Below are 27,070 nucleotides of genomic sequence, written 5' to 3' on the forward strand. Positions count from 1 at the left end.
TCAAATACTTTGTTATGAGGTTTAAGTGCCATTTTTGATAGACTATTATGTTTTAAGTATTTCTATTAAGAATGTTTCTTACTTTAGAATTGATTTGAGTTAAGTCTTTCGTTGAGTTGACTAACCCAGACCAAGTCTTTGGGGGTTTTGAAGTCATGTCTGTAGAGTCTTACTCATCGGTGTGAAGTCACAACATATATTATTAGGAGGCTACAATATTTAGGAATTCCTCACTTCCTTCATCTTCCTTTTTAGTGAGTTTGGTGTATCTAAATACTTTCCCTCTAATTTGTGCTTGCATATGTTTTAGATCATCATGCCTCCACGAAGAGCAGCTAGAGGTCGTCTAGCTAGAAGAAATGTAGAGGAGTAGAAGGTACTTAATGCACCCGAAGTGTAACCTCAAGGGAAAATTACCAATTCTGAGTTTCGTGAGGCTATTCAAATGCTGAGCCAAATGGTGACTAATCAAGTCATGTAACAAAGAAGAGCTCGACAAGAATGGGAAAAAACTTCGAGGATTCAGGAATTCTTGAGGATGAATCCACCAAGCTTTCATGGTTCAAGCACTATTGAGGATCCAAAAAACTCTGTGGAAGAGACGAGGAAGGTGTTTGAGGTGATGCACGTGGTTGATATTGAAAGGGTTGAACTAGTTGCATATAAACTAAAGAATGTGGCTAGGACTTGGTTAGATTAGTGGAAGGAGTGCAGAGAAGAGGATGCACCACATCCTGGTTGGGCTTGTTTCGAAAAGGGTTTCTTGGGCGGTTCTTCCCCTGAGAAATTAAGGAGGCAAAGGTAAGAGATTGTATTACTCTTAAACTGGATTCCTTGAATGTTGATGAGTATGGGCTGAAATTCACCCAAGTGTCTCGCTATGCTCCTGAGATGGTTAAAGATATGAACAGCAGAATGAGTTTGTTTGTCGCTGGTTTGGGTCTTGCATCTAGTAAAGAGGGAAGAGTGGAAATGCTGATTGGTGACATGGAGATATCCCGATTGATGGTTTATGTGCAACAGGTTGAAGAGGAAAAGATAAGGGACAGAAAAGAATACAAAAACAAGAAAGGCGAGTCTTGAATGAGTCTGGGCAACAGAAGGGTGGTTCGAATCATCCACAGTTTTAGAAACAAAAAGAGTGTGCACCATCGTCTGTTAGTGCTCCTGCACACAGAAATAGAAGTTAGCATCATGGATAGAATTTTTAGAACTACAGAGTAGGTAGTTGGGCTCCTGCATGTGCTATGTGTGGTAGAACCCACCCTAGAAAATATCGTCATGTCCAGAAAGGTTGCTTCAAGCGTAGTCAAGCGGGTCACTTCATGAGAGAGTACCCTAAGAATAGGCAAGGTAGTCGAAATCCAGTAACAAATCTAAGTCTTCATCATTTTCTCCACCAGACAGGGCTGCACCTAGAGGAGCCTCTTTTGGTACAGGTGGAGGGGCAAACCGCCTCTACGCAATCACTAGACGCCAAGAGCAAGAGAACTAGCCAGATGTTGTCACGGGTAGGATCAAAGTCTTTAATTTTGATGTTTATGATTTGTCTGACCCAGGAGCAAGTTTATCTTTTTTAACTCCTTATGTTGTAAATAGTTTGGAGACAAAGGATAAACTTGCACCTGGGTCTAACAAAGCATAAGATGAAAAGTAAAGACTTTGATCCTACACGTGACAACATCTAGAGAGTTCTCTCGCTCTTGGAGGCTAGTGATTTCATAGAGGCGGTTTACCCCTCTGCTTGTACAAGAAGTGGCTCCTCTAGGTGTCGCCCAGTCTGGTGGAGCAACTAATGAATATTGGGCTCTATTTCCTAGATTTCCACCACCTTACTTATTCTTGGGGCACTCTCTCATTAAGTGGACCTCTTGACATCACTTGTAACAAGCTGTATGGCCATCACGACAATTTTCTGGGTGGTTTCTACCTCACTTATTACATGCTGGAGGACTACTTCCTCCTTGCGCCACACTACCTTGAGATTGAGCTTGTTTAGATTTGAGGTGTTGCGAATTTTGGGCACTATACTCACCTATATTTCTGGTCGCAGGTGCACTAGCAGATGATGGTGCATGCCCTTTTGATTTTCTTGAATTGTTATCGACTTGAACCTCCTTTGTACTGACCAGACTCATTCCCAGTCTTTGCTTTCTTGTTTCAATAGAATTTTTTATCCTTCAACTTCTCCTCCTCAATTTGTTGCACATATACCATTATCCTGATATGTCCATGTCACCTATTAACATAGAATCCCTACCTTCCTTACTTTAAGCATGACAAACTCTACAACAAATAGACTCATTCTACTCCTCATGTCTTTCACCATCTCCGAAGCATATAGAGATAGTTGGGTGAACTTCAAACGGTACTCATGTACACCCATTGAGTCCTTTTTCATGATAAGGAAATCACATACCTTTGATTTATTCAGCTCTCAAGGAAAAAACCTCCCCAAGAAGGATTCTTCGAAGCAAGCCCAACTTGGATGTGGTGCACCCTCAACTTTACCATCCTTCCATTGATCAAACAAGATTCTAGACACACCCTTCAACTTATAGGAAGCCGATTCGACCCTCTCAGCATTCACCACATACATCACCTTAAATACCTTCTTCAACTCTTCCACGAAGTTTTCCAGATCCTGAGTATTGCTTGATCTGGTGAAACTAAGAGTATTCATTCTAAGAAACTCGCGAACCCTCAATGTGTCAGCCCCTTCTTGTCGAACTCCTATCTGTTGCCCGACCTTGTTGGTCACAATTTGACTCAACATCAAAATAGTTTCCCAGAATTCCACAATTGTAACTTCTCCTTGCGGTTGCACATCCGATGCATTCGGAACCTCTTATTCCTCAATATTTCTTCGGGCTGGTCTACCTCAGACTGCTCTTTGTGGAGTCATAATGATCTGAAAATATGCATAAGCACGAATTAGAGAGAGAGTTTAGAGATAAACTCTTTGCATGAAAAGGATATTAAAGAAGGGAAACAAACCTAAATGTTGTAGCCTCCTAATAATAGATGTGGCGTGCTATACACAGATGGTTGAGACTCTACATACATGACTTCATAGACTCTCTAGGACTCTTGAAATTTGTGATATGATACCAAGTTTGTCACGCGCAAAGACTATACCCTAGACGTGGCCGGCAGTCAAATACCATTTATGGCCCCCAAACGAACCCTTAGCCTATATTACTTAAATCAGTAGAAGACTAAATTCAACTTAAACAAGAATAAATAAGATTTAAAATCAAATACTTCATAAATTAATCTGGCAAAAATGTCACTTGAGTCTCAACAATTAAAATGACTACAAAATGAACTACTAATAGTCTACGAAACCTCTAAACTAACTGAAGAGGTATGTTGGAATAGACCCCCATAACAGGCTAAAACTGAAATACTAAAGCAAATGAAATGGATGTCCTCTGGAATGCAAGGAGTCTCATCACTGACTCTGAAGCTCAATCTGGATCAACGAAGCGTTACGTGCTGATTATGGTTACCTTCATCTGCATCATAAAGCGATGCAGGACAACTGACAGCAATACATTGAATGTACGAGTATGCAAGTTGGAGTGCTAAACAAAAATATAAATCTTGAAATAAAGTAAGGATGAACTTACCTTGACTCTGCTCAACTCGTAAGATAACAACTTACTATAAAGCAATAATGATATATGCAACTTATATTTTTGTAAAGCTGATAAAAGTGTGTAACTCTTAGTTCATTAAAGAAATAACAATAATAAACTCAACTTTACTCATATATGAAAGTAATTTAGTTTCTGTGGGAGTTTCTCTAATTGATAACCACCACTATGAGCCTAAGTGGTGATACAAAAATGATTATTCTTTTAATTTTTTTGCTTATTCTTAGTTAATTCTAGTTACGTGATGTTACAGATAGAATTAAAAAATCAACACTCTTTTGGCTAGTAAGGAATACCCATTAGACAGACGATTATGCTAAGATGTACATTCAAGAAGTGGTAAGACTTCATGGAATTCTAATCTCCATTATTTTCTATAGAAATGCAGAATTTACTGCTCAGTTTTGAACGTCTTTCCAGAAAGGTTTGGGTTCAAAGGTAAGCTTAAGCTCTGCTTTATATCCTCAAACGGATGGACAAGAGAAGCGTACTAGACCTTAGAAAATATGTTGAGGGCTTGTGTGATTGACTTCAGGGGAACTGGGATTATCACTAATATCTCATTGAGTCCGCTTACAACAATAGCTACCATTCGAGCATCCAAATGGGCTCCATATGAAGCTCTTTATGGGAGAAGATGTAAATCTCCTATTGGGTGGTTCGAAGTTGGTGATGCAGGATTGATAAGACCAGATCTAGTTCACCAAGCCATGAATAAGGTAAGTTTATTCAAGGCAGGTTGAAAATGACACAGATTCGTCAAAAGTATTACACATATGTGAGGAGGAGGCCGTTGGCGTTTTAGGTGGATGACTGAGTGTGTCTAAAAGTTTCACTCATGAATGGTGTGATGAGGTTTTGTAAGAAGGAGAAACTTAGTCTCCGGTATATTGGACCATATAGAATATCCAAAAGAGTTGATATTGTAGCTTATGAGTTAGAGCTACCACTAGAGTTAGCAGCGGTTCATCCTGTATTCCATATTTAAATGTTGAAGAAGTGCATGGGTGATCCTTCATTGATTGTACCAGCTAAGACTGTTGTGACTAAGGATAGCTTATCCTATTAAGATATCTTGGTTAAAATTTTAGATCGTCAAGTTCGCAGGTTGAGAACAAAGGAAGTTGCATCAGTCAAAGTCCCTTAGAGGAATCAATTTTTGAAGAAGCAACTTGGGAAGCTGAGGAGGATATAAAAAAGAGATATCCAAATCTCTTTGAATCCGGAGAAAATGCACATTAAGGTACTAAATTCTCCTCTTAGCACTTTATAAGACTATGTGTAAGCATGTTGTTAGTTGCTTTTGGATTGTTAAGTGTTGAACTTGATGTTACTATTTTTAGTGTAGTCAAAGAATTCTCATTCAAGGACGAATGTTTCCAAGGGTGATATATTGTAACATCTTTTAACTCATAATAGCTAAGAATAAGCTAACAAAATTTTATCACTATATGAAAGAAAAAGGAAAATCTGGAAAATTTCGTAAGTCTAAAAAGTGATTTTTAGTGATTTTAAAATGTCCATAACCTCTATATCAGGATAAGTTATAGTAAGTTCTTTATATGGTTGGATATCCCGTGGAAATATCTTTCTAACGCTATCAAATTTATGCATTTTTGATATCGTATGAGGGAGATATGCCTATCGAAAGCTGGGTTGTTGGATTGAGGAAGGTCCCAATCCAGATTTTTGTAAGGGTAAAGTGGTCTTTTCACCCAACTATTTCTTAATTTATTTAAATGGTTTATCAGGGATAAAACCAGCCTTAAGTCAGTTTTAGAAAATTAATATACGCTTATGGTTTGGGAGAAAAGAGCAGAGAAGATGGAGAAAGGATAAAGAGCCAAGGATTCATCTAGAACACCAAGATTTCCCAAAAAAGTTTTGAACAAGAAAAAGGAAACATTGATTACAAGAGGGCTTTTTAAAGCTAAAAGTGTTGAGCAAATTATTTCAACTCAAGTGAAGGAAGTTATTTTAAAAGCATGAGCTAAAGTATATTTTGGGAGTAGTATTGAGCACCGATGTGGGGATGAGAGTTCATATTAACTCAAGTCTCCATGTAAACCATGTAGCCATTATGGGTATTAACGGGTCATACTTTTTAGAAGCCATTATGGGTATTAACGGGTCATACATTTTAGATCACTTAAGCTAAGCTAGTTGATCCATTAAGTTAAGGAGTGCTATGCGACAACAAATTATATGACAGTTTTGGCAACATGGTCAAGACGTTGTATTACTACTTAGGCTCATAGTGGTGGTTGTCGGTTAGAGAATCTCCCATTGAAACTATATTACTTCCATTATAAGTAAAGTTGAGTTTGTTGTTGCATTATATTTGGCTAACTAAGTTGCTTACATTGTTTTACAAATTTTATATATAAGTTGCATGTTCTTTACTACTTTATATTGAATTAGTATTTCATGAGTTGAACAGAGCCAAGGTAAGTTCTTCTTAATCCTTTCAAGCCTTAAGTTATTGTTACCATTTCAACTCGCATACTCGTACATTTTATATATACTGAGGATAATTGACATGCATCGTCTCATAATGATGTGGTGAACCTCCTTGAATTCTGGAGGACACATATTTATTGCTTATAAGTCTTCCCTTTTTTTTTGTAGGATGTTGTGGGGTTTGTCCCAACATTCATCTTAGTATTATAGAGGCTTCATAGACAGTCATACAATTTAGTTTGAGTCTTTGTATTTCAGATACTTAGTTATGAGGTTTAAGTGCCATTGTAACTGATAATTATGTTTTAAGTCTTTCTATTTGAAAATGCTTCTTACTTCATAATTGAGTTAAGTCAAGTCTTCCCCTGAGTTGAGTAACTCAGGCCAAGGGTTCGCTTAAGGACAATAATGGTCATTGGGTTTCGGCCACGTTCTGGGTGTAGGCTCGGGGCATGACATTTTAAGACTATGCAAAATAACAAAATGAATATTAACAAATGTACAACTAAAATGAATATGAAGAAATGTAACGAACATAACAAATGACATGTAAAAAATGCAATTTAACAGAAATAATGATATTCTAAAACGTGAACAAATATTTCAACGTCTGGCTGTGACAAAATAATATAAACAGAACTAATCGATGAAAATCATAATATAATGAGAAAAAGGGAAATTATCAATAAATTGCATTAAAATGAAAAGAACATGTATTTTGAACTGTTGAAAAATAAAATACTCAAAAAGTATTAATTTTAGAAGTATCAGACCAAAATTTGGTGTCAACAATAATAATTCACTTATCCAAAACAAAAGAAAATAATATTCAAATATTTATATTATATCACAATCAAAGATGTTTACTACAAAAACAAATTTAAATGACAAAAAAAATTGATACTAATAAAAAGGGAGCATGTGGTGGAGTTTTACCCACTTAACTCCTATTTTAATTGTGTACTTTCATAATTTTTCATTATCCCCAATTTCGATACTCATTTGATTCAGCTTATTCTTCCAGTATTCTGGCAAGGAATGATACAAAACATCATAAAACATTATATCCTTCCCTCTTTGTAACTTGAATATCATTTTCATTAAGCTTTTCAAATTTCATGACAAAAGATATGGAGGAATTTATGAAACGACCAAGAATATCCATCTTGAAAGACCTAAACTCTCTTAGATCTTTTTCCAATCTGTACGATTTCTGACCCTCGGAAACATGTCCTACGGCGGGTCGCTCGACTTTGAGAACTACCACTTGGAGTACTTTGAGCATGTTCATGTTCAATCATATATGTCACAAATTTGTAATAATACGGAAGCAGTTGTAGGAACATAAGGACTAAACGAATGCACAATACCAATAAGATTCTAAAGAGGAAATATATAAAACAATCCAAAATAGGACACTAATCTCAATCCAAAAAAGAATCGTTAAAGAACGTTTTTTAGTCCAACTTAAAAAGTTCATATATTACTCGTTGTAAGTCTCTTTCTCTTTTATAATATATTTTCGGAAAAATTTTAAGAAGCGTATGGTGAAAAAAATAAGTTTCCAACCATAAATTGCACACATAATTTCCAAATTGCTCTAGACAGAAGCATTTTTTCCAAAAAACAGTCAAAAAAACAAAAAAATATCAACAATTCATATCACACTCGTTTTGAATCTTTTTTTCCATTATAACATGTCTAAGAAAAGCGATAAATGACCACATTATTAAAAAATAAGTTTACAACCAGAATCTTTACACCGTATTTCTTGAAGGCTATTAAACAGAAGCAATTTTGTTTCAAAAAAATCCAAAATTTCTTTTTTATTAGGAAAAGTAATCCTATCTATTTTATGAGTCAAAATCAAATAGGAATCTGAATCTCATTTACCATATAAGGTATATACAATCAAGCGTCATCCAATTTTTTATATTCACCAATTAATAAAAATGGACTCAATTTTATTTATTATCAATATACACTATGAATAAACAAGGAAACCGCACATAAGGGATCAATAACGATGACTCTAATACCAATGAAAGAATTATAAGGAAAATCAATATCGAGATGTGTACCCTGTTATTTACAGCAAAAAGTCGCTGATTTTGCTACGTTGACGGGATCACACTTAAGTCTCTCGTTGTATCACTTGGAAACAAAGATCTTTGTTCACAAACTAACAGTCTTCTTTGTGGATTGATTAATTTCTCTAGAATTGCTAATTTTCCTTTAACTTTTATTTCTCGCGTTTCCTCTCCACTCTTTTCACGTTGCTCCTGTTCTGCCATATCTTTTTAGAAGACTCTTAGTGGGAGTATTTTAATAAGAATGTGCAACGTGAAAAGGGTGGAGAGGAAATATGAGAGGCATAAGTTAAAGGAAAACTAGCGATCCTAGACAACTTAATCAACACATAAAGAAGGCTTCTAGTTTGTGAACAAAGATCTTTGTTTCCTAATGATACAAAGAGGAACTAAAGTGCAATCCCGCCAAAGTAGCAAAATCAATGACTTTCAGTGCAAATTAAAAGGTACACATCTCTATATCATTTTACCTTATAATTCCTATATGGAGTTAATCACTTTTGCTTGCATTTATTGGATCTTGTTGAAGTTGTTGACAATGTCGTGTGATTCTGTTTTATCAGTAGCATCGATAGGTTCCATGGAACAAATTCCTCAGTCATCTTACTATTATAACTATTCTGCATTTTTAGCTACATTTGAAAAAAATGATGTTCACATCTTTAGGTTATCAAATCTTTCAATGGGTAGATTGTTCACTAGAAAGGAACTAACAATAGTAGCAAACTAATTTTCCTTTAATGTGTTCATTATTTCTTGATTAGCCATAACCATTTTAGAATTATTTAGATTGGTCTCGTACACAATATTATCTTAAAGATCATCGAAAGTGTTCTGTCACGGAACATCCTTTGGAACAATTTCTCGAGCACTTAGATTGTATTTTGACGTTGTTGCATTGTCTTACGAATTGGTGAAGCAAATTACACTATATAGTAGTTGTTGAGGATTTTTTGTTGCATTGTTTGTCAATAGAAATCAATATTAACTTTTTGTTATGGCCTTGTTGCTTACAAAAGGCATATTAACATGGAGGACTATACTTCGCCACACAATTGGTCTTTGAAATAGAGAAGGGGGAAGGTTTTTGTCAAACCAATTAGTGAAAGACCTTTTAAAAGATAACTTATAGCTTTGCTTCTAAAAGAGTTAAAAGAGTGAATTATACTAAAAGTATTAATGATTCCTCACTAAGCTTTTCGCTTTAAGCCACTGATTGCATTGAGTCCCCTATTGGTAACATTGAGTTTGTTTAGCTCACGAAGCAAATGTAGTTGCATTGATCTTTTTAATCTTGATTTTAATTTAAATGTTTACGTGTATGCGGATTTCTGCCTTCGCTTCTCACCACCACTATGTAGCGAATAGTAAAGAAGTTTGACAGTAACATTCTAATTCATGAGGTCTTCGTTACATACTTTAAAACTTACTTAGAGTTTATGCTAGGCCCATGCTTCAACTATAGAATTTATTTGGAGCTAGAGATATTTTATCCCCTAGAAGAAGGGGAGAATCTCCTTTTACACACATTGCAAGATGGTATGCATAAAAACAACACGTGGAGATCATGTCCAATTGCAACGGAAGGTTAGACCTCTTGAGCTAATCGGATGGAGAAGGTAAAAGGGGATACATGGAGGACTGTTGATATATATGATGCCATACAGATATCCAAAGTCAACATACGATGTGTCCCCCATATGTTGTATGCTGCATTGTTTTTTGTTCTACCTTAGGTAACTCATTCCACTAGGATGATAAATCCAACGGTGTTCCACATTTCTTCTTTTATAGGAATTAAACCTCATGGTGAGGCAATTAGTCCAATACTCGACATGCAGAATTCGACCTTATTTATGCCAAAGAGTTAGTATAATAAGAAATATACTATGAGCAGTTCCTCAAAGTAAACATGCAAAGATAAGATGTAACTGAGTAGCAACATTTTGCATTCCTGAATACGTGGCTCTACAAATTCGTATTTTGCAATGGTTTTTCAAGGGTAATGGGGGGTATAGTAAACTATCCATATTTCTTGCTTCAGGTAGAAAGTTTGCTTTGGCTCCTTTCATACTATACCATCAATATCGAGGATGTCGAAGCTTAGTTACCTGAGGATTTGGTACTTCAGGGGCCCCTTTGTGGATCCTAACTACAACTCTAACTACAGTCTAATTTCCCTTACTATAGACCTTTGCCTTACGATTCACAGAAGTGTATGACTTTTGCGATTTCCCTGGCTCAAGGGAAGTTAAAAAAAATAACTTTCGAGAATGTTTTAAGTATTTCTACTCATTCTCCTCTGTATCTCCTAGTCAGTTCACTCCATGTTCTCCTGGGTGCATGGCTGAGATTGACTGTGCTTATTCCATGTAGAAAGGAAGCTCTAGAAGATATCTGGTCCAACTTTCTTATTCCTTAAGACCTCTAATATGGCCTTGCATTAGGAAAATCAAGTGTTGGAAAAGCTGAAGTAGAGGATTGTTCTCCAAATCAGTTTGCACAACGGTTTGGCTTGACCCAGACAGTGGATTCAATGTTTGATGAACTAAAGAGAGATTTTTAAGTTAATCGAGTTTCATTTGAATCCAAAATGTACATAATCATTTGAGTCGCGGTGGTCTACTTACATAATTAAAACACAGACTAAATCAGGTGAGGCGATCTTAGGTAGGATCATCACTAGAGAAGCAATCAAGAAGATAAGGAAGAAAAGGTAGTTGTTAGAAATATGCATAAGAACAGTAACAATGTATATTGTAGAGTAGTTATTTATTATTTAGAAATTAATTAGTTTTCTATCTTATTCTTATCCTTAGGTAGTTTTTTAATCCTATCTTTAGGAATTGATTTACTTGTAAACTCTATAAATATTTGTTTTATAATGAAGTAGTTTTTCTTTCATGAATTTTTTCTTTGTTGGTTTATCAAACTAATGTTCCTACTTGTTCAATAACAAAATAAAATTAGATTGTTATGTTTGTCCTTCTATAAAAACTATCAATTTGTATCAGAGCGTTTATTTATTGAGGGATATGTGGGTGTTTCATCAAAGTTAAGATTGTAAGCAAGATTACAGGTTTATCGATCATGAAGCAGAATCATGTTTTTCGTAATGGCACCATCTATTTTTAATGGTGATAACTAGTAGATTTGTGTGGTAAGAATGGAAACTTTTCTAGATGTCATGGATATGTGGGAGGCCGTCAAAATTATTATGAAGTTCCTTAGTTGCCTAACAATCCTACTATGGCCCAGATCAAAAACCATAAGACAAAAAACTAGAAAATTAAAGACAAAGGCCTTTTTATTTTTAGTAGTATGTTCTTGAATCTTCACTCGAATAATGTCTTTAAAGTCAACAAAAGCCATCTATGATTATCTCAAGGTAGAATATGAAGGCGATGAAAGGATTAGAGGTATGCAAATGCTAAATCTTAAAAGAGATTTCAAGATGAAGAAGATGAAAGAAACTGAAACCATCAATGATTACTCTAAATGGCTCTCGAACATAGAAAACAGGGTAAGATTGTATGGTTCTATGTTTAATGATTCACTTCTTGTTAAAAGAATTCTGGTAATTGTGCCGGAAAAATTTGAAGCAACCATTACTACTTTGGAAAGCACTAACAGTCTATCCTAAATCACCTTGTTCTTGCAAATAACAAGTCATTTGGGTACTAAAACAACTTCTGATGTGCTTTATATACCTGACATAGCTCAAAACTTGCTTAGTGTTGGTCAATTGATGGAAAAGGTCTACAAATTAAATTTTGAAGATAATAATTGCTAGATTAAGGATTCTTCAGATCAAGAAATGTTGAGTAAGAATAAGAGGCAAAGTTTCTCATTAGATCCATTTAAGGAGGAGCATGTTGTTATTTTAGCAAAAGAAAGTGTTGCAGAAGTATGGCACAAGAGGCTCGAACACTATCACTATAAAGGGTTGGTTAAAGTGCAAAAAATGAAAAAAGTTAAGGACTTGCATCTTTTAGAAGTGCCTTCTTCAAATTGTCTTGCGTATCAATAAGGAAAACAAAATAGACTTCCATTTCCGAAGACAACTAGGAAGGCCTCGAGCAAGTGGCAACTAATTCATTCTAATATAACAGGACCTCAAAGGACACCTTCACTAAAAGGTAGTCCTTACTATATCATTTTTGTAGATGATCTAACTTGCATGTGCTATATTTATTTTCTTAAGCATAAGTCAGACGCTACTAATGTCTTTCCGAAGTTCAAACCAAAACTAGAAAATGAATGTAACTGTAAAATTTAGTCTGTTATAATAGATAATGAAAAGGAATACACTTCTTACAAGTTCGACATGTTATGTGAGGAAGCAGGGATTTATCATCAGCTTACTACTCCCTATACTCCACAACAAAATGAAGTAAGTGATACAAGGAACATATAAATTAAGGAGATAACCAGATGCATGTTGCACTAGAAAAACTTGCCAGAGAAATTTTGGGCAAAGGCAACAAACAAACAAAATTTTCTTCAAAATAGGCTTCCCCAAAAAACAGTGAAAGACCCAACTCGATTTGAAGCTTGGTATGGATTTAAGCCATCATTTAATTCTCTTAAAGTGTTTGGCTATCTTCGTTTTCCCTACATTCCTCAGGTTAAATGAGATAAACCAGATAAAAAAATTGTCTCATACATTTTTATTGGATATAGTTTAGTTTCAAAGGCATATAAGTTGTTCCAACCACAAACTTAAAATATAATTTTTAGTAGAGGTGTAAATTATATAGATAATGAAGATTGGTATTGGGAAGACTCGAAGAAATATGTCTTTAAAATTTCTGACAAAGCAGAAAAGTCTCCTACCATGTTTTTTTGAAAAGAAATATCACTATCACGATAGAATGAAATGGTAGATCATTTACCAGTCAAAGGTACTCAACAACTCGTTGATATATATTAGAGGTGCAATGTAGCAGTATGTGAACCTGTTGTATACAATGAAGCCAAGAATGATGAAAAATGGGTGATTGCAATGAAAGAAGAGTTGTTTATGATTGAGAAGACAATGACTTGGGAGCTTGTTGATCAACCTGAAGACAGAAAGATAATTGGGTTGAAATAGGTCTTTATAACCAAGATAAATGGAGATGGTTCAGTGAACTAGCCTAAACCAAGACTTGCAATTAAATTGTATGCTATAATTTTTGGTCTGGATTATTTTGATACATTTGCACCAGTAGCTAGGATTGACAGGATCAGGTTAATTCTGTCACATACGGGAAAGTACCCCCTAGACATATTCGACGTCGTCATCCTTGGAGAGGACTAGTTTTATCCTCTTAACATTCATCATTATTTTCATGGATTAAAAAGTGTGGAAAATTAAATACTTTTCATCTACATCTACTTCATGAGGTTTACTTAGACTTCTCGCTTACACATATAATATTCATATCGAGTATACATAGATCCTTCGTATAAGAAGATTATATAGTCTTTTACTTTATGGCATAAACACTCACACACATAGGGTTTACAAAAATATCTTGAAACAACATGAATGAAATTATTGTCTTTAGACTATAACAACGTAACATAGGTAGAGTGATAGAAAGGTATCATCATCGGAACATGAGGAGATACCCACACTTGGAGAAAATAATCCAAGTCTTCTTTCAAAAGTGGTCACGAACCCTCAACGACTAAAACCTAAAATACCGGGAAAAAAGAGAGAAATGGCGTTAGCACATCAATTATACTAGGTATAGGATCATATGCACATACAACATTGAAATCATGCCAAAAAGGGACATTTATTCAAAAGCATGCAAAGTTATTTTCGAAATATCTTATGCACAATCAAGAACCAATGCAAGTCAATAAGCACATATTACTTAAGCCAAGACCTTGTACATCACAAGACCAACAATACCAAGTCTAGTCAAGTCAACATGCATATCAACATAATTGAGCACATAACCAAGAAAACTCAATCATCATATTATAATATCAACAAGCATGCATAAGAGTTCATAACATCATAACCTAAGTAAGACCGTCACTCATACACCCCCATCAAGTCCACTAGTTCAATGACTAAGTAAGTCCCCATAACCTCATTCAATCAAGTAAACCCAATAAGAACTATAAGAAATGCCAAACTTCACATACTATATCATTAAGAGTAACCATCATCATACATTAGCAATAGAGACCAACCACATGTTCATAAGTGAAACCAATATCACATAGTTTAATTAACATGTAAGATCAATATATAAATATAATTTACCTTTGTAAACATATAAACACGTAAGAACATCCTTCTATGACTTCCCTCAAGGCTAACTAGCACAATGTGTAGGTAAAGTCCCATACCCCTACCTAAACTAAGCCAAACCCCTTAGATCATCCCAGTTAGAGTTAACTTTATTACTTCGTTTTACCTTTGGGAACATCTCGCCTTAACATACATAGACGACATGATCTAATGTGCAATCTGTGTCATGGAACCCACACCGAAGAAGGTGGATTACTTGGGAAGGTAGTAACAAAAGATGAACATAGCATCTATGTGGATCCATTAGCTAGTATTCCTATGGGGGCAACCTAATTCAAGAACTAGGAGATGTATATAAGACCATCTTTATGCTACATGCATTATAGTCTCCAATATCATGAGTACATTAGTGATCCTACCTTCCCTATGTTAAAAGGGACACTTATCACTTCTAGTTAACTCGGTGTTAAGCTAGAGTTCCTTTTGAAATGTATTTCATTAATAATCATAACTTACTTTAGGTCACAGAGTATACACTTTATATAGTCATAATCATAGATCAATAGGAACTGGATGAGTGTGTACTTTAAATGCAATTCGCAAATGTGAAGTTAGCACATTTACATAATCACATTATGATAAGGCACATAGGCAATCCATCACTATCCTAGCCAACAACTCACAAACCATAAATAAATATATTCCAATGCAACATCCTACTAACCATAATGAATCTCAACATAAGTTATACTTCAATATAACTTCATCACTAAACACAAGTAATCATAATTAGAATAAAGATTTGAGATCACAAGACTTACCCTAATCTCCTTCACAAGCTATCATCCAAGGTTATAACATCAAACATCCAATTCAACCCAATAATGAGTGTAATTTCATCACACAATAGTAATTAACACAATAATGAAGTTAATTAAATCAGTACACATCAATTTATCACTAGTTCATAACCTAGTGTTAGAGACTTGCTTAATTTCATGATATACTTCACATACTAGGTTAATTCTTAAAGAACTAGAATAATCGAATCTTAACGCATCACATTCTATGTATAATACCCAAAATAAACCATAGAAAATTCAATTTTGGAAATCAAATTCGTAATAGAAGAAAACCCACTTGAAACTCATCTTTTTGAAATCATTTTGGAAGAACCCTTTATAGAAAGGAATCCCAAAGGTGAAAGGATAATATACCTTGTTAATTGATGAAGTTTGATGGAGTAAAACACCCTTCTTGATTCCCTAAGACCTTTACCTAGCCCTTCAATAGAGTTCTTCTATTTGGGAGAGAGAAAGAAGAGACAAGGAAGAGCAATTGGGTTTTAGGATTTGAGAGGTGCTATGTTTAGACTTAGGGTAGGTTATATATTTAATTAACTAACCTAATTAACCAACGCCTAAACACTTATTAACCTCCTAACTAAATAACTTAATTAAACTAAACTAATTAAGGCTTGACGAAAAAATAGTGACCCTAACCAATGAGACCCCAATCTACGTGTTGTAGGTCAGTAGACGCCCAAGGTCCCCACCGTGCAGCACATTTGTCATTTTGGTCACAGACTTGAAAAAATGAAACCTTCACAAAAATTACTAAGTGACCATCGACAGTGTCCATTGATGCCTCGTCGATCAGGCCTCTCCTCGTTGCCTGCAACCATTGATGGCCACTGTCTCAAGACATTATTTAGCCACAATGCAAGGGTCCTCCTCAACGACCCTTTGGTTGGTCCTTGGGGAGTCGTACCCAGACTTTTCAACCCTAAACCACCTTTAATACATGTTAGACACCTTATTACCAAATTACATTGAACTCCCACTTCGAAACCCCCCATCAAATAGACTAAGGCACACTAGCACCTCTTGAACTAGTTTCCAGACGTCATGGATGTTTCATTACGTTTTGACTCTAAAACTTTCTAAATGACTTACACAAAATATATTTGACCTTAAAACAGTGTTACAACCCTTAGGCACTCAGGTTAGGCTCTAGATTAGTCATTAGACTTTAAGAGTATTACATTATCCCCCCTTAAAAACATTCATCCCAGAATGACACTAAAATCCTTTAGAAGGAAGGAATAGACTCAAGAATAGAAGCCCAAACAACAACAACATATCAAAACATGAGTAACAATTCAAATCAACATAACCACATGACCTTTTACACAATGCAACTCAACACATCATTTTCAACTCATAAAAGCTAAACATTAACTACATGCATATTCACTTATGTCAAAGATTTCTTCAACATTTATCATCAATCTTAATACACTCATGAAGGCACAATATACCAAAATACACCACATAAGTTCATATCAAGTAAAAGAGCAGTTTTGAAAACTTTTACTTCTATAGGCATAGTTCACTGTAAATCACTGTAGCAAAACATATATTTTAATATTTTACCAAAAGTCAAGCCAACTTCAATTAAAATCATTATTTTAACTATAAATAGGAACAACTAGACTTAGTTTTCAAATAGATGAGGGTAATGAGAACGCATATCAGCCTCAGCCTCAGCCTCCCATGTTGCACCCTTAATAAGGTGGTTCTTCCATACCACTTTTGTGGAAGCCACCTCCTTGTTCCTTAACTTCTTTACTTGTCTATCAAGGATTTCAGCTAAAACCTCCTCATAAGAAAGGTTCTCTTGTACACCTATATCCTTAATAGGAAGAATGTACTCAGGATCACCGATACACTTCTTCAGCATGGAGACATGGAACACCGGATGAACCAAAGCCAATTCACTAGGTAATCTCAACTCATATGCAACATTGCCAACCCTTTTAAAAATTTATATGGACCCACAAAACAAGGACTCAACTTCCCTTTCTAGCAAAATCTCACCACCCCTTTCATAGGTGAAATTCTTAGATACATCTTATCACCTGTTTCAAACTCTAAGTCTCTTCTCCTAATGTTGGCATAAGACTTTTGCCGGCTATAGGATGTTCTCAAGTAATTCCTTATAATATGAACTTTCTCATAAGTCTCATAAGTCTCATAAATCAATTTGGGATACAAAAGTAAAGCCTCGCCCACTTCAAACCATCCAATTGGAGACCTACATATCCTACCATACAAGGCCTCAAAAGGAGCCATAGATATAGATGAATGGTAACTATTGTTGTAAGAAAACTCAACCAAAGACAAGTGTTTATACCAATTTCTCTTGAAGTCAATTATACAAGATCTAAGCATATCCTCAAGGGTTTGAATAGTACGCTCCGCTTGACCATCTATTAGGGATGAAAAGCGGTGCTTCGCTTCATCTTTGTACCCAACCCTTTTTGGAATGACCTCCAAAATCTAGATGTGAATTATGCATCCCTATCTGATATGACGGATAACGGAATACCACAGTGACACACAATCTCATCTACGAAGATGCTTGCATAATCCTCCGTCAAGTAAGTAAACTTGATGGAAATAAAATGAGAAGACTTGGTCAACCTATCCACTACCATCCATATATAGTCATTTTTTTTGAATTTGAGGTAACCCTACCACGAAATCTATGTTAATGTCTTCCCACTTCCATGTGGGAATTTGGATTTCTTGAAGTAATCCACCTGGCTCTTGGTGTTTGGCTTTCACTTATTGACAATTGCAAAATTTTGCAACAAATTCCGCTATGTCCTCTTTCAATCCTTCCCACCAACACCCTTCTCTAAGGTCATGATACATATTTGTAGAACCCGGATGAATGGAATAACGGGAGTCATGAGCTCTTTCAAGAATTTGGTTTCTCAAGTCATCAACATTGTGCACACACAACCTTCCTTGATACCTCAAGACACCTCCCCCTAAAGAGAATGACTCATTAAGCTTAACAATAACCGACTCATTTAACTCCATCAATGGTTGATCAAGTTGTTTCTTAGTCTTTACCTCAACCACCAAAGACGATTCGGAGTTATGATGGACCATAAAACCACTATTTTGAAAATCTTTTAATCTGACACTCAAACGAGTCAACCTATGAACATCTTTCACTAGGTATTTCTTGGCTTCTTCTACAAGAGACACACTACCCATGATCATACGACTTAGTGCATCCGCAACCACATTGGCCTTGCCTCGGTGGTAGAGAATACTCATGTCATAATCTTTCGACAATTCCAACCACCTTCTTTGTTGGAGATTCAATTTATTTTAGTAAACACATACTGAATTCTTTTATGGTTGGTATACACATCAACATGGACATCATACAAATAATGTCTCCGTATCATTACGGCAAATACCACGGCCGCTAACTCAAGACCATGAGTTGGATAATTCTTACGTGCAACTTAAGTTGTCTAGAAACATAAGCTACTACTTTTCAATGTTGCATAAGGACACACCCTAAGCCCACTTGGGATGCATTATAATATACAACGAAGCCCTTGGTGTCATCCTGTAAAGTCAACACCAGGGAAGAGGTAAGCCTATCTTTCCATATTTGGAAGTTTCTTTTGCATGCCTCCGATCACTCAAATTTCACACTCTTTTCAATCAAGGTAGTCGAGGGAGAAGCTATGGACGAAAAAACATCCACAAACCTCCTATAATGAACCTCTCGACCCAAGAAATTCCTAATGTCTTTTAGAGTCAATGGTCTAGGACGATTTTTCACCGCCTCCATTTTCCTTGGATAAACCTTCACTCCTTCACTAGAGATGATATGACTAAGAAATTCCACCGACCTCAACCAAAACTCACCTTTTCTATACTTGGAAAATATTTTATTATCCTTAAGCACTAATTTTAACACCACCCTCAAGTGTTCCATGTGTTCACCCTCATTTTTTGAATATACCAAGGTGTCGTCAATCAAGACAATGACAAATGAATCTAGGTAACTTTGAAATACCCTATTCATGAGATCCACAAATGCCACTGGGGAATTAGTGAGACCAAAGAAAATTACTAAGAACTCACAGTGACCATATCTAGTTTGGAATGTCATTTTTGGTATATCCTCACCTCTCACCCTAAGTTGGTGATACCCCAATCTCAAATCAATCTTAGAAAAGTAGCTTGCCCCTTGGAGTTGATCAAACATATCGTAAATCCAAGGGAGAGGATAGTTGTTCTTAATAGTGACTTTATTGAGTTGACGATAACCAATGCACATTCTAAGGGACCCATCCTTCTTCTTCACAAACAAGACAGAAGCACCCCATGGAGAAACACTAGGTCTAATGAAGCATTTGTCTAGAAAATCTTTGAGTTGAGTCTTCAACTCTTTCAATTCGTCCATAGCAATCCGATAAGGAGGAACATAAATGGGGTTGGTATCCGATAGCAAGTCAACATCAAAATCAATTTCCCATTCGGAAGGAATTCCGGGAAGATCATTAGGGATGACCTCTGAAAATTCCCTCACTACGGTGACTAACTTAATGTGAGGATTTTCGTAGTCTAAATCTTTGACTGTTAAATATGGAATAAACACCCTTTTGAGATCATTTTAAAAGCCTGAAGACAAGAAATAAATACGACCTCTAGGAATAGAATTTCCCCCTTCTACTCTAAAACGGGCTTATTTGGAAAATTGGATTTGACAATTCTTGTTCTACAATGGATTGAAGCAAAACACACAACCAATCCATCCGAAAAATTACATCAAAATTGACCACATCAAGTTCTAGTTATTCAACATGAGTAACTTTAATGGGCAACATTATAGGACAATTTCTATGTACCCTCTTTGCAACCACCGACTCACCTACCAGGGTAGTTAACATTAAAGGTTCACTTAGAATATTGGGCAAAATTTCAAACGCATAGACATCAATAGAGAGGACTTGTAACATACCGGTCACCACATCGGGAGAACTCTCTTGTTCACTCCTAGAGCGAAGTAGATAAAAGCGGTTCTTCTTTGGAGTATCCACATTAGAACCACTAGCTTGAGCTTGGCCACTTCCTTTGTATTGCCCCTTCAAATTAGGGAAATCCCTAACCTTGTGGCCACTTTTTCCACACCCAAAGAAATTGTCCATCTCAACAAGAAAATTACCATAATGTTTCTTGCCACACTTTCCACAAGTTGGCTTCTTTCTTGGTGAATTAGTACCTCTTCCCTTTTGAGAATTAGGTTAGACAACCTATCATCACGAGTCTTGGGAAATTTCGAAGGAACATGATTTGAAAACCTCTTCTTGAACCTAGGTTTGCCTTGCATTCAAGCATACCCTTAGAAGAACCATCTTCATAAGACATTGCCGTCTTGGCGTTCCTACTCTTGCTGCATAGCCTAGTTTCTTCCACTTGTTGAGCATGAACCATGAGATGACAAATATTTACATTATTATGAAGCATAGCTGAACGACTTTCTTCAACCAAGTCTTCGGACACCCCGGTAAGAAAACGACTCATCTCATCCCTTGGGTTTGACACCAAGGATGGAGCATATTTAAACAATTTAGTGAATTTCAAGGAATAGTCGAATGCACTCATACCACCTTGCCAATGGTTGGTGAATTCTTCCACCTTAGCTTCCCTCAACTCTCTATGAACGAACCGATCAAGGAAAGCCTTCTTAAAGATCTCCCAAGTCACCAAACCACCCCTTAATGCCCTATTATCTCTCCATTGAAAATATTAAGTTTGAGCCACATCTTTCAGTTGATAGACTGCCAACTCGACATTCTCAATTGAGGTCACAATCATAGCATAGAGAATCTTATCGACCTCAACGATGAAATATTGAGGGTCTTCATCTGCTTTAGAACCGAAGAACATCGGTGGTTTCATTCTAGTAAAGTTTCTCAAACGAGAGGCCACATTGTTAGCATGTTGAGGTACTCGAGGTTCAACCTCCCTATTCACTTGGGCCGTTATAGCTTGGACTTGAGAAGTGACGACATTAGCTTAGGACAAAGTAAAGCTACCCTTAAATGTCCACCGGTCATTGGTGGAAGAACAACCGAAACTTGATCACCCATAGAACCTTCTTCAAGTTGAGGCACTTGGTTGGCTTGTGGAGGGACTTGGTTGTCATGTGCTCCCACATTAGACATTTCTTCCTCGGGCCTTCTAGAAGCTGCTCTTTGAGTATTCATACCTATAACCACGAAGGTTAAGGTGAAAGCACATAATAAGACTCTAGAGGCACAACATAGGAATACAAGAAAATGAAAGTTTCTAAGCATCACATAGTCTCTCATTCATAATTGTGGCGCGCTTCACAATTATGTATAAGAATCTACATAGACGTGGTTTAATGAGGCACAATTTCTAGGGATATTCAACCTGATGCTCTGATACCAAGTTTGTCACATCTGGGAAGTACCCACTAGACGTAAGCGACGTCGTCGTCCTCAGAGAGGACTAGGAATAGCCTCTTAGCATTTATCAAAATATTCATGGATTAAAAAATGCGGTAAATATAGAACATTTTATCGACATCTACTTCGTGAGGTTTACTTAGACCTCTTTCTTACACATATTATATTCATATCGAGTATACATAGACCCTTCGTATAAGAATATTACATAGTATTTTTTATGATATATATTTAAATATATATATATATATATATATATATATATATATATATATATATATATATATATAAGATGCATAACATTGTATTAAAAGGGATGTCTCATATTAAACCATCTAAACGGAGTCGAACCAGTGTAGGAAAAGCCCTTACACAAACATAGAAATGGCCACTTAGGGCTTACAATATCTTGAAACAACATGAATGAAACTATTGTAATTAGAGTATAACAATGTAAAATAGGTAGAGTGACAGAAAGGCATCTTCCTCGAAATATGAGGACATACCCACCCTTGGAGAAATGATCCAAGACTTCCTTCAAAAGTGGTCACGAACCCTTTAAGAACCGGAACATAAAATGTTGGGGAAAAGGGGAGAAATGGGGTTAGCACATCATTTGTACTAATTATAGGATCATATGCACATACAACATAGAAATTATACCAAAAAAGGAAATTTATTCAAAAGCATGCAAAGTTACTCTGGTAATACCTAATGCACATTCAAGAACCAATGCAAGTCAATAAGCACATATTACTTATGTTAAGATCATGTACATCACAAGACCAACAATACCAATTATAGTCAAGTCAACATGAATATCAACATAATTGAGCACATAACCAAGACAACTCTTTAATCAAGTTATAATATCAACAAGAATGCATATGAGTTCATAACATCATAACCTAAGCATGACCATCACTCATACACCCCCATTAGTTCCACTAGTTCAATGACTAAGTAAAGCCCCATAACCTCACTCAATCACGTAAACCTAATAAGAACTATAAGGAATGTTAAACTTCACATACTATATCATTAAGAGTAACCATCATCATAGTTTAGCAATACATACCAACCACATGTTCATAAGTGAAACCAATATCACATAGTGTCTTTAACATGTAAGATCAATATATACATATCACTTACCTTTATAAATATATAAGAACTTAATAACATCCTTCTAAGACTTCCCTCAAGGCTAATTAGTGCAATGTATAGGTAGAGACTTATACCCCTACCTAGACTAAGACAAACCCCTTATGTCGTCCTAGTTAGAGTTCACTTTTATTACTTCGTTTTACCTTTGGGAACATCTCGCCTTAACCGACATAGACGACATGAGCTAATGTGTAATCCACTGTCATGGAACCCTACGCTTAAAGAAGGTGGACCACTTACCAATGTAGTACCAAAACATGAACATATAATCTATGTGGATCCACTAGCTATTATTCTTATGGGGGCAACATAGTTCAAAAACTAAGAGGTGTAGTTAGGACCCTCTTTATGCTACATTCATTATAGTCCAATCTCATAAGTACAATAGTGATCATATCTTGCCTATGTGGGAAGAGATATCCTCACTTCAAATTCACTCGGTGTTTGCTAGAGTCCCTTTTGAATTGTCTTTCATTAATAATCATAACTTAGTTTAGGTCATAGGGTCTACCCCTTATATAGTCATAATCATAGCTCAATAGGAATTGCATGAGTATGTCCTTTAAATACAATTCACATATACGAGGTTAGCACATATACATAATCACTTAGGATAAGGCACATAGGAAATTCATGACCATCATTATATCATTACATCTTAGACAACTACTCACAAACTATAAATCAAGACATTCCAATTCAACATCATACCGACCCTAATCAATCTCATCATAAGATACACATCAATATAACTTCATCACTAATTAACACAAGTAACCATAATTAGAATAAAGATTTGAGATCACAAGACTTACCCCAATCTCCTTCACAAGCCATCATCCAAGGTTTTACCATCAACCATCCAATTCAACCTAATAATGGGTGTAATATCATCAACACAATAGTAATTAACACAATAATAAAGTCAATTGAATCACTACACATCAATTCATAACTAGTTCATAACCTAGGGTTAGGGACTTGGTCAATTTCATGATCTACTTCTCATACTAGGTTAATTCATCAAGAACTAGCATAATTGAATCATAAAACATCACATTCTAAGTATAATAACATAATGACACCACAGACAATAAAGTTTAGAAGATCAAATTTGTAATAGAAGAAAACCCACTTGAAAGTCATCTTTTTGAAATCAATTTTGGAAGAACCCTTCAAGGAAAGGAATTCCAATGGAAAGGATCTCACAACTTGTTAATTGATGAAGTTTGATGGAGAAAATAACCCTTATTTCTTCCCTAAGATTTTGACATAGTGCTTCAATGTAGTTCTTCTATTTGGGAGAGAGAAAAAAGACAGAAGGAAGAGCAATTGGGTTTTGGGATTTGAGAGTTGTTAAGTTATTTTTTGATGTAGGGTAGGTTATATAGTTAATTAACTAACCTAATTAACCAGCACCTAAACACTAATTAACCTCCTAAATAACTAACCTAATAAACTAACTAATTAGAACTTTACAGCAAAACAGCGACCCTAACCTACGAGACCCTGACCTACGTGTCATTGGTCAGTAGATGGCCAAAGTCCCCTCCGTGCTGCGCATCCATCATATTGGGAAGAAACTTGCTAAAATGAACCCTTCAAAAATATAAATAAGTGACCATCGATGGTTCCCATCGACGCCTCATCGATCAGGATACGCCCCTTAGCCTACAACCATCGATGGCTACTGTCTCAAGACAATTTTTAACCACAATGTAAGGGTCCTTCTCAATGAACCTTTGGTTGGTCCTCGTCAAGGACTGTTTGGTCCTTAAGGAGTCCTACCTAGAAGTTTTGACCCTAAACCAACTTTAATACATGTTGGACAGCTTACTACCAAATTCCATTAAATTCCGACTCCTAAAACCCCGTCAAATAGACTAAGGCACACTAGCACCTCTTGAACTAGTTTTCGGACGTTAAGAACGTTTCTTGAAGTTTTGATTCTAAAACTTCCTAAATGACTTATAAACATTATATTTGACCTTAAAACAGTGTTACAACCCTTAGACACTCTTGGTAGGCTCCAGATTAGGGTTTAGACTTTTGGAGTATTACAACTTCGTGCTCTTGTTGCACAATTGGGTTGGAAAGTGTATCAGATGAATGTCAAATCAACAGTCTTGAATGTCTTTCTAAAGGAAGAAATTTATGTTATTCATCCGAAGGCTTTGTGGAGAAAGGAAAGGAGGACAAAGTTTATAGGCCACTACAAGAAAAGTGTGTGTCACTTGGGGATTTTCCTACGGATTGTATACGAAAATTTGTAGGAAACTTTTCCTGCGGATTTTTCTGCCAAAAAGAATCTGATGATAAAACCTTCATAGGTAATAATTTCCAACGAATTTCAAAATGTCCAAGTAATTTACTTAGGGATTTATATTTTGCATGTAAATTACTTGTGAATTTTCGTGCAAAAATAACTTTGAAAATAGGTTTTATTTGGTAAAAACTAACAAAATAGGAATTTTCTTAGAATTTTTTCCGTATGTAAAGCCGCATGAATTCTAATAAAGAAATTTCCTCTAAGAAAATCTTAACTATTATTAAATACTTGAATTACTTGCGATTTATATTTCACATGTAAATTACTTGTGAATTTTCTTGCAAAAATTACTTTAAAAATCAATTTTTTTGTTAAAATTTAACAAAATAGGAATTTTCTTACATTTTGTTTCGTATGTAAAGTCACATGAATTCTAATAATCTTAAAAGAAAATTCTTCTATAAAATATTAACTATTATCTCTTATTTATGAATTTAGTTTATTAAAACCCATACACATATACACCACCTCTTCTTCTTGAGTAGTTGGTAATTAATTCAATTTCCACGTATACACCTTTGATTACTTGTATGTAATACAATTTTCCACGTATATTAAATGCACTACTTAATCTCAATCCACTACCCAATGCCAACCTATACTAATTGCTACATCCTTAGCGTTGGGATGAAAGAAAGTTCTTCGGTGCTTCTAAGGGAGCTATGCTAGCTCGAAAAGGACTAAAAGAACCTACATTAAGTCGTGACTTGACGATGAGGGGAAGGAGTGTTAAAGAAGTAAGGAGGTCAACTAGTTCTTAGCTCACAGGCTTAGTAAGCACAGATTTCCTAGAAAGAAAGATTTTCGTTCGGGAATCATGGTAGTCTTTTCATGAAGATTATTGGGAACGGAAATGTGTCTGGGGCAGTAATCTAATTCATAACATTAAAAATGGAAAATTCTTAGTATATTCTGTCGATGTTGTAGAACTAGTACTAATGTCACTACACTAAGTTTTAGTATTTTTCTCCGATTTGATTAATCTTTGAAGCTAAATTTTATTAAATTATTGAGTATATAATATAATTTGAATATTTATAAATTACAGAAAAAGAATTATAATATCATGTCATATTAATATGGTAATGAAATATATGTAGAATGATGTCTAAAGTTCATGTGATTTAACTCCTAAAAAAAACATGGAAATTATTTATATATTTAAAATAAATCACTACCACAAAACATATCATGAAAATTTTATGTTTACACTTTCTATGAGATAATATTCATAACTAAGCATATTGAATGTAGAAAAAAATTGAATTATACGTACAAAATTCTTATATATAAATAGCTAAAAATATAAATATATTTATTAATGTGGAAGGAAGTTATAATCAATAAGTGATAGTATATCTTGTTAGATATGTGCAGCATTTATAATTTAAATTTATGTTTTAATAAGTATACTTAACTACATATTAAGAAATAAATATTAGAGAGAAATTTTATCATTTTTAATTTCGGCAAAAAATAATATATCAATTGAATATAAAAATAAAAGTATTTATTTTTCATTTTATATAATTACATCAATGAGGGGCTAGTTAAACTTCACGCTAATAAGGTATATCTTCGATTTTAACATTTTCCTATTAAAATATTATAATATTCTTTTATGTAATTTGTTGATTTTTCAAGTAACAAAATTTCTACGTAAATTCTCAAAAAATAATTTTCAACTAAATTTGTAGACAAAAATTCCTAAATATTTTCCAGGTAATAAAATTCTTAGGCAAATCCCCAAATATAAATCTCGTGAAATTTTCGCTACAAATTAATCCCAAATAATTTTCC

General features: G+C 35.1%; 1 protein-coding gene across 1 annotated transcript; it reads right to left on the reverse strand.

The window, feature by feature from the left end:
• Nucleotides 1–16,958: 16,958 nt before the first annotated feature.
• Nucleotides 16,959–20,487, reverse strand: LOC138348714 (uncharacterized). Its single transcript, XM_069298285.1, has 4 exons — nt 20,301–20,487; nt 19,627–19,915; nt 18,285–18,623; nt 16,959–17,277 (listed from the first exon to the last, which is right to left on the reverse strand). The coding sequence occupies exons 1-4, from the start codon at nt 20,485–20,487 to the stop codon at nt 16,959–16,961; spliced, it is 1,134 nt and encodes a 377-aa protein (XP_069154386.1).
• Nucleotides 20,488–27,070: the final 6,583 nt, after the last annotated feature.

The sequence above is a fragment of the Solanum lycopersicum genome, chromosome 5 (genome assembly GCF_036512215.1).
Source record: "Solanum lycopersicum chromosome 5, SLM_r2.1".
NCBI lineage: Eukaryota > Viridiplantae > Streptophyta > Magnoliopsida > Solanales > Solanaceae > Solanum > Solanum lycopersicum.

What these genes read in the sequence shown, in the direction of transcription:
- LOC138348714 (XM_069298285.1), bottom strand. Translation starts at nt 20,487, where the DNA reads ATGGACAATTTCTTTGGGTGTGGAAAAAGTGGCCACAAGGTTAGGGAT. An exon ending in TTCTCCCGATGTGGTGACCG is followed by an intron (nt 19,916 to 20,300) that starts GTATGTTACAAG and finishes CATATTTAACAG; the next exon opens with TCAAAGATTTAGACTACGAA. An exon ending in TTAGGGGGAGGTGTCTTGAG is followed by an intron (nt 17,278 to 18,284) that starts GTATCAAGGAAG and finishes AATTTTTAAAAG; the next exon opens with GGTTGGCAATGTTGCATATG.